The sequence below is a fragment of the Harmonia axyridis genome, chromosome 2 (genome assembly GCF_914767665.1).
Source record: "Harmonia axyridis chromosome 2, icHarAxyr1.1, whole genome shotgun sequence".
NCBI lineage: Eukaryota > Metazoa > Arthropoda > Insecta > Coleoptera > Coccinellidae > Harmonia > Harmonia axyridis.
The window spans coordinates 52,252,539-52,262,395 of NC_059502.1; the positions used below are offsets into that span (position 1 = coordinate 52,252,539).

General features: G+C 32.6%; 1 protein-coding gene across 1 annotated transcript; it reads right to left on the reverse strand.

The window, feature by feature from the left end:
* Positions 1–5,934: 5,934 nt before the first annotated feature.
* Positions 5,935–8,880, reverse strand: LOC123673393. Its single transcript, XM_045607880.1, has one exon. It carries the CDS (start codon positions 8,878–8,880, stop codon positions 5,935–5,937), a length of 2,946 nt encoding a protein of 981 aa, XP_045463836.1.
* Between the last annotated feature and the right edge of the window lie 977 nt (positions 8,881–9,857).

Consider the following 9,857-nt stretch of genomic DNA (forward strand, 5'->3'; position numbering starts at 1 on the left):
TTCACAAAGAATGCATCGACAGGTGGTGCTCCAGTTCTTCCAAATGTTGTCCGATGTGTAGGACAACGTTAATTTTCGAAGGTACCTTCACTATCTTCGATACAAATTGGCAGAATGTCAATATACATCGTTTCGACAAGATGGACAGTGATGAAGAATATGAAGAAGATGAAGAAAGTGTTGAAAGTGAAGAGGAAAATGAAGAAGATAATAAAGAAGAAACCAACAGGGAAATTTAATTTAAGAGTGATGTTTCCTTCATTAAATTTCCCCTGGTTTATATATCTATAAACTCTTGTTATTTTTGTTTGAGAACAATTCCTATTTTCAGGATTGTAAAAATGTGAATCCTACCAGGATAATGATTGAATATCTATTACCTATTCACAGACTAACGAGTACAGAGCGTAATAATTACTAAATCAGTATGAAACTGTTCGATCATTTACCTAGAAAAATAAGATCAATTAAAGAAATTAAACTCTTCAAGAGACAATTATTCGAAATGTTAATTAAATGTGAACCATATTCTTTAAATGAATTTATAGTCTTTTGTCATGTACAAATATCATAGATATATTAGTTCATTGATTTATTTTTTTGTAAGGAATTTGTGACTTGTTTTTATCATTTTGTAATGTACATACAATTCTGGAAATAAATACCTATTATTATTATTATTATTATTATCCTAAATTTCAATCTATAACCTTCAAATTTAAGGGAGATAAGGGGTGTGTACCATGATCCTATTACACCCGGTATGTATATTGATGACCATAAGGTTAGCTTCCTCCAAAACAGTTTCCATTATGCATACAGTACCAGGAATACGAAAAAAAAAGATGAAATATAATGACTGTCATTTAATTTTCGATTTAAAATGAATTTCGAAGAAGTAGAAACCAAGCCAATCCACAGTATTATTTAGAATTAGGATAAAATATAACAAAATGAAAAAATTGTTTTCCGAGAAGTAAATCAAAAATTTTCACAGCCTTGAAGTCACAGATAAAGGCCACTCCTACTGTTTTTTTTGAGCTGATTAGCGTGTGAGCTTCTCCTACTATCGGTCTATTTGATTGAAGATGGTTGAAATATGTGCAGTCAGTTTTTGATAATTACCTGAAGCACGCAAGATTTGGTGTTTAAACACGAAATCCAATAATAATCCAAAGACAGTTTGAGGTCGTTTATACAAGAAATTCGTAATTGCCTCTGAAAAGATAAATGATTGTTTTATTGTTGGTTTTTTTCATTCAGACTCAAGACAATTATCTTGTCTATGTCTGTGACCTTTTTCATTGAGGAGAAATATAAAAACTATGAAATTTGTGACAAGAAGTAAATAATACAACTCATTGTAGCTTTTCATCGAAAAAATTTATCTAGGATCAATCGAGTAATTTGAAAAGGAAAAAATTTTATTCGAATGTCTAATATGTATTTAGATATACATATATGTGTTTGAAATGAAAATAACCATATTGTACCTTTCAAACAGCGAATTACCCTTAGGGAGATAAGGGGTGTGTACCATGATCCTATTACACCCGGTATGTATATTGATGACCATAAGGTTAGCTTCCTCCAAAACAGTTTCCATTATGCATACAGTACCAGGAATACGAAAAAAAAAGATGAAATATAATGACTGTCATTTAATTTTCGATTTAAAATGAATTTCGAACAAGTAGAAACCAAGCCAATCCACAGTATTATTTAGAATTAGGATAAAATATAACAAAATGAAAAAATTGTTTTCCGAGAAGTAAATCAAAAATTTTCACAGCCTTGAAGTCACAGATAAAGGCCACTCCTACTGTTTTTTTTGAGCTGATTCGCGTGTGAGCTTCTCCTACTATCGGTCTATTTGATTGAAGATGGTTGAAATATGTGCAGTCAGTTTTTGATAATTACCTGAAGCACGCAAGATTTGGTGTTTAAACACGAAATCCAATAATAATCCAAAGACAGTTTGAGGTCGTTTATACAAGAAATTCGTAATTGCCTCTGAAAAGATAAATGATTGTTTTATTGTTGGTTTTTTTCATTCAGACTCAAGACTATTATCTTGTCTATGTCTGTGACCTTTTTCATTGAGGAGAAATATAAAAACTATGAAATTTGTGACAAGAAGTAAATAATACAACTCATTGTAGCTTTTCATCGGAAAAATTTATCTAGGATCAATCGAGTAATTTGAAAAGGAAAAAATTTTATTCGAATGTCTAATATGTATTTAGATATACATATATGTGTTTGAAATGAAAATAACCATATTGTACCTTTCAAACAACGAATTACAGCCATCTATTAGTAAGTTATTATTAAATGCCATTTCATGAGCCATAATAGCTTGACAAATAAACATTTTAAAAAACTTGTAAGAAGTCATCAAACAATAGTGACTTATCTGATAACATCATGCATAAAAAATTATTAATCCATTTTTTAATTACAAACAGATAGTTGAATAACTTTAAGAAGAAAGTATGAGAATTATTCAACTATCTATCAGTAAATAATTAAATAATGCTTTAATGACCATAACGTGATCAGATAAGCAGAAAAAGTTAGACGCTTTTCTTGAAGTTTTTTTAAAATGTTTATTTGTTTTATAATTTTTTTTTCGTGGTATTTATTTATCACTGACCCCTGAACAATAAGAATTTAGTTGCTGATATCAGGACCTAATTTAGTTTATTCACAAATTCTTATGGATACCTCTGTTATCTATTAGAAAGTTAAATAATGGTTTAATGAACGTGGCATCATCAGATAACCAACAAAAGTTTGACTTAGGTACTCTTAATGAGTGTAGGTACATTTAAAATATTTATTTGTCATATTTATAATGACTTACCTAATGAGGTTGACGGCCATTCTGAAAATTTTAACTATCTAATGTATTATCAGATGAATAATTCTTGGAATGTATCTGTCAACAAATAAGAAACGACAGTTTAACCCTTTTTTGAAATATTTATTTTTACCAAGGTGATAAAATAAATCAGATATAATTGAACGAAAATAAAAATCATATTCTCTTTTCACATTGTTTAGATTGAATTTCGAAACGTTCAACTAAAGAACGAAATCAGTTTGAGTAGTTTGATACTTCAAAATAAATATCGATATGTAATTAATACACTTTGTTACTTCATATAATGTGAAAATACAAGTAAATGAATGGGGACATTTTTTATTCTATTCATTCCACCTTCAATGCATTTTGTGAAAACCCATATTAATGAACGGCAAAAAAAAATGACGTCCCAAAATGGCGGAAGAATCTAGAATTTTCCCCCCCCCAAAAGTGGGTCCTGGATCCGCGCCTGACGTATTTGAGTACTTAAGTGTGTTGGTACGCTTACTAGCTTAGTATCAGTTCAACAGTGGTGAAGTACAGAACAGATAATTTTAAAGCTAAAAAGATGTCTTTGGATCATTTATATGAGTTCAGTTTCGAAAAGTTGTACAACGACTGTACAGAAAGGTAATGCTTTTACATCATTGTTTTCTTTAATTATTTTTGAAACAATATAATCGAATGTTATCTTCAGTTTCTGAATGTTGCATTTTTATAAAGAAATTTTTGTTCAATATATGTGTATGAAATGAACGATAACCATATTGTACCTATCAAACAGCGAATTAATATGTACTTTTTTTTTCCTAGGGGTATAACTTTTGAGGAAGACTGCAGCGTATGTCTGAGTAGGTTGACTGGAGAACTGTACCTAACCGATTGCAGGCATTGTTTTCACAAAGAATGCATCGACAGGTGGTGCTCCAGTTCTTCCAAATGTTGTCCGATGTGTAGGACAACGTTAATTTTCGAAGGTACCTTCACTATCTTCGATACAAATTGGCAGAATGTCAATATACATCGTTTCGACAAGATGGACAGTGATGAAGAATATGAAGAAGATGAAGAAAGTGTTGAAAGTGAAGAGGAAAATGAAGAAGATAATAAAGAAGAAACCAACAGGGAAATTTAATTTAAGAGTGATGTTTCCTTCATTAAATTTCCCCTGGTTTATATATCTATAAACTCTTGTTATTTTTGTTTGAGAACAATTCCTATTTTCAGGATTGTAAAAATGTGAATCCTACCAGGATAATGATTGAATATCTATTACCTATTCACAGACTAACGAGTACAGAGCGTAATAATTACTAAATCAGTATGAAACTGTTCAATCATTTACCTAGAAAAATAAGATCAATTAAAGAAATTAAACTCTTCAAGAGACAATTATTCGAACTTTTAATTAAATGTGAACCATATTCTTTAAATGAATTTATAGTCTTTTGTCATGTACAAATATCATAGATATATTAGTTCATTGATTTATTTTTTTGTAAGGAATTTGTGACTTGTTTTTATCATTTTGTAATGTACATACAATTCTGGAAATAAATACCTATTATTATTATTATTATTATTATCCTAAATTTCAATCTATAACCTTCAAATTCAAGGGAGATAAGGGGTGTGTACGATGATCCTATTACACCCGGTATGTATATTGATGACCATAAGGTTAGCTTCCTCCAAAACAGTTTCCATTATGCAAACAGTACCAGGAATACGAAAAAAAAGATGAAATATAATGACTGTCATTTAATTTTCGATTTAAAATGAATTTCGAACAAGTAGAAACCAAGCCAATCCACAGTATTATTTAGAATTAGGATAAAATATAACAAAATGAAAAAATTGTTTTCCGAGAAGTAAATCAAAAATTTTCACAGCCTTGAAGTCACAGATAAAGGCCACTCCTACTGTTTTTTTTGAGCTGATTCGCGTGTGAGCTTCTCCTACTATCGGTCTATTTGATTGAAGATGGTTGAAATATGTGCAGTCAGTTTTTGATAATTACCTGGAGCACGCAAGATTTGGTGTTTAAACACGAAATCCAATAATAATCCAAAGACAGTTTGAGGTCGTTTATACAAGAAATTCGTAATTGCCTCTGAAAAGATAAATGATTGTTTTATTGTTGGTTTTTTTCATTCAGACTCAAGACAATTATCTTGTCTATGTCTGTGACCTTTTTCATTGAGGAGAAATATAAAAACTATGAAATTTGTGACAAGAAGTAAATAATACAACTCATTGTAGCTTTTCATCGGAAAAATTTATCTAGGATCAATCGAGTAATTTGAAAAGGAAAAAATTTTATTCGAATGTCTAATATGTATTTAGATATACATATATGTGTTTGAAATGAAAATAACCATATTGTACCTTTCAAACAGCGAATTACAGCCATCTATTAGTAAGTTATTATTAAATGCCATTTCATGAGCCATAATAGCTTGACAAATAAACATTTTAAAAAACTTGTAAGAAGTCATCAAACAATAGTGACTTATCTGATAACATCATGCATAAAAAATTATTAATCCATTTTTTAATTACAAACAGATAGTTGAATAACTTTAAGAAGAAAGTATGAGAATTATGCAACTATCTATCAGTAAATAATTAAATAATGCTTTAATGACCATAACGTGATCAGATAAGCAGAAAAAGTTAGACGCTTTTCTTGAAGTTTTTTTAAAATGTTTATTTGTTTTATAATTTTTTTTTCGTGGTATTTATTTATCACTGACCCCTGAACAATAAGAATTTAGTTGCTGATATCAGGACCTAATTTAGTTTATTCACAAATTCTTATGGATACCTCTGTTATCTATTAGAAAGTTAAATAATGGTGTAAATTCAAATGTGAAATTCTTCAATAACTTTTTTATTTGAAAACTTGACAATTCAGAACTATCAAAAAACTAAACTCCCTTGATTTCCTGTTCACTCGTCTGTCAAATTAAAAAGTGAATTTGGCCTTAACATTTCTCCCCCCTGTGAAGAACTTAAATCTTCACTAAGTGGTCGGAAGGATGCACAGCTTCGTAACAGGTCTTTTATAAATGCCTTTCTTCGTTTGAATTTTTGCCACCCTCACAATACCATAATTTCCTTGGTTTTCCCAAAAACGATGGTCCGCTAAACCAATCTCCATCTTGTTTAAGATCGATATTTTTCAATTCTTTGGTAGCCTGATCTGCTACATTTTCTTCAGAAGGATCCCAGTGCCACTGGAAAACATCTGCATTTTCATGGATTTCTCCTATTCGACATGACACGAACATAGGAAACCTTCTCGACTGGGATCTTATTTGTTTAAGTACCACCAATGAATCAGTCCAATAATGTGTTTCGCGAATTTTATGTTCAACTTCTTCCCATATTTTCTTGGATAGTCTGCATGCCAACACTGCTCCTTGTAACTCTAATTTGGGTATGATTTGCTGAGTCAATGGCGCAACTTTATACTCAGCAGTAACAAAGCAGACATGTGTTTCAGTATTATCCTCCTTTTCTTCTGTTCTGAAGTAAGCAACATAGGAATAAGCCTTATCACGCGCATCACAAAACACATTCGCCTTTATGATCAAAGTTGCCAAAAACCCGAAAGGATCAAATATTGACATGATGATCCGCAAGACCTTCCGTTTCGTTGGTGCTATTGATCCTGATGTTTTTTCAATAGGAATTTTGTGAAAGTTCAGCGAATATATGAATTGGTCAGTTTCTGGAGACCAAGACAATCCAAGAACTCTTTTGATTTCTTGTGAATCAATTTTAATGTTTTTTTCTGATTCAGCACGAAGACATTTTGGAATTGATTCTAGAACCCTCTTGGAGTTACTAATCCATTTCACCATTTCAAAACCAACTTGATTATGAACATAAATTACATCTCGTACTCTTTGAATAGCTTCCTCGTATGTGCTACATGAATCCAAATAATCGTCAACATAATGTTGTCTCTTCATTGCTCTGCTTATTCCAGGGAATTTATCTTCGAAACATTCAGCATTCCTGTTCTTGATGAATTTGGCTACGGATGGAGAAGACACGGCACCGAAGATCATAACATTCATTTCATAAACATCCGGAATTCCACCAAGGTTATTTTCATCATGCCAAAGAAATCGTTGAGCACATCGATCTTCCTTTTTTATTAACACTTGGTGAAACATTTCCCTGATGTCCCCACTAAATGCAATTTTTCCCTGCCTAAAGCGCCATAAAACGGAAACCAAGGAAGGAACAAAGTCTGGACCTTGTAGTAAAAAGTCATTGAGGCTATATCCAAATGATCTTGCAGCAGCGTCAAAGACAAGTCTAATTTTACCGGGCTTATGGACGTTCCACACTGCAAAATGTGGTAAAAACCAGTTTCTCGGATTTTCTGTAATCTCCTCTAACTCTAATTTTCTTGCATAACCCTTGTTGATGTAATCCTGGATCTTCTCACGGTACTGCTTTGCGAATTCACAATCTTTCTTCATTTTCCTCTCCATGCAGGAAAGACGGTTGAGTGCGTTTACTTTGCTGTCAGGAAATGCGACATCCATATTTCTCCAAAGGTGTCCAATTTCCCAACGGTTACCAATTCTTTTAGCTGTGCTATTCATGATTTCAAGTGCTTTGCGATCTTCTACTGAGCTGATGATTTTTTCATTCACTCCGAAAGCTTCTAACTTGAAACTATCTTTCACCATACGATGGAGTTCATCATCTTCAATATGTCGGCAACAAAGAGTTGCATGATTCATTTCATTTCCATCAGTTGAATCAGTGAGTGCTCCATGAATAGTCCAACCTAATTTGGATTTGGACATTATAGGTTGATTCATTTTTGGTTGTATGACCTGACGTGGTATAATTAGTCCGCAATTGTTTTGGCCAATGAGAATTTCTGGAGTTGCATTCTCCACGGCCTCTAGAATTTTCCGGTTCAAATGTGGGAAATTCTGAGACAAAAGATCTACATTGATTTTCTGGTTTGGTATACTCAAGTTTTTAACAGTCCTCAAATTTTTCAGATTATAGAAGATTTGTTTATTGCTGTCGGCAGAAATATCAACATCAACCATTTTCGATTCATCCTCGAAATGGGTAATGTTATTTGTCCATTGAAAACGGAGTGGAACGATGGGTCCAGAGAGGTTCAATTTCATAGCTAAATTTTCATCCATCATCGAGCATGTGGAGCCTTCATCGAATAAGGCAAATGTCTTGATTTCATTATAAGGCCCACGAAGTATAACTGGTGCTATTCTCAGCAGAGTTTTTTGATCCACATCGTTCAATTTCGCACAAAATTCACTCGAAGCTGCTGTTTTATCTTGTAAAGTTGGATATGAGCTGTTTGGATCTCTTGCCAGATGAAGAAGACTGCTATGCTTTCCTTTACAACCCATTATACCACATCTCGTTCTGAGGAAACATTTATTAGCCATGTGACCCAATTGGAGACATAGAAAACATAATCTCAAATTCATAACTGATTGTCTTCTTTCTGGTATAGTCTTCTCTATGAATTCACCACATTCCTCTATTTTATGATTCGTTCTCTGGCAAAATACACAAACTTTGGAATTTTCTGCCTTTCTCGGCTCGGACTTTTTTGAAAAACTAACTGTTTCTTTCCTTGACATGTGTTTACTTCTCTGGAATGGATTACTTGTAGAAGCCATAGAATTTACCTCTTCTTCGTACCAATTTGCAAAATCTTCAAGGGATGTTGGTATTCCCTGTAAATCTTTCTGATATTTATATTTTCCCCAGTTGTACTTTTGTATGGTGGGAAGTTTTTCAACAATATTCACTAACATTTCCGGATGGAACAAATATAGTGAAGAATTAACATTTCTCATCGTGACCACCATATTAGTAACTGCGTTTGAGAAAAAAATACAGGATTCCAAACTGTCTTCTTTTACAGGGCTGATTTTCTTCACTTTTTCCATGAGAGATAGAACAATCCATTCAGGTCTACCAAAATTCATCTCGAGCATATTGATTATCCTTGAAACATTGCTTGGAGATATTAGAAGAGCTTTAACAGTTTCCCTAGCTTTTCCCTTGAGTGCTCTATCAAGACGAATGAGGTTATCCTGGTCTGATAATCCTTCATTCCACCTTCAATGCATGTTGTGAAAACCCATATTAATGAACGGCAAAAAAAAATGACGTCCCAAAATGGCGGAAGAATCTAGAATTTCCCCCCCCCCCAAAAGTGGGTCCTGGATCCGCGCCTGACGTATTTGAGTACTTAAGTGTGTTGGTACGCTTACTAGCTTAGTATCAGTTCAACAGTGGTGAAGTACAGAACAGATAATTTTAAAGCTAAAAAGATGTCTTTGGATCATTTATATGAGTTCAGTTTCGAAAAGTTGTACAACGACTGTACAGAAAGGTAATGCTTTTACATCATTGTTTTCTTTAATTATTTTTGAAACAATATAATCGAATGTTATCTTCAGTTTCTGAATGTTGCATTTTTATAAAGAAATTTTTGTTCAATATATGTGTATGAAATGAACGATAACCATATTGTACCTATCAAACAGCGAATTAATATGTACTTTTTTTTTCCTAGGGGTATAACTTTTGAGGAAGACTGCAGCGTATGTCTGAGTAGGTTGACTGGAGAACTGTACCTAACCGATTGCAGGCATTGTTTTCACAAAGAATGCATCGACAGGTGGTGCTCCAGTTCTTCCAAATGTTGTCCGATGTGTAGGACAACGTTAATTTTCGAAGGTACCTTCACTATCTTCGATACAAATTGGCAGAATGTCAATATACATCGTTTCGACAAGATGGACAGTGATGAAGAATATGAAGAAGATGAAGAAAGTGTTGAAAGTGAAGAGGAAAATGAAGAAGATAATAAAGAAGAAACCAACAGGGAAATTTAATTTAAGAGTGATGTTTCCTTCATTAAATTTCCCCTGGTTTATATATCTATAAACTCTTGTTATTTTTGTTT

What these genes read in the sequence shown, in the direction of transcription:
- LOC123673393 (XM_045607880.1), bottom strand. Translation starts at nt 8,880, where the DNA reads ATGCTCGAGATGAATTTTGGTAGACCTGAATGGATTGTTCTATCTCTC.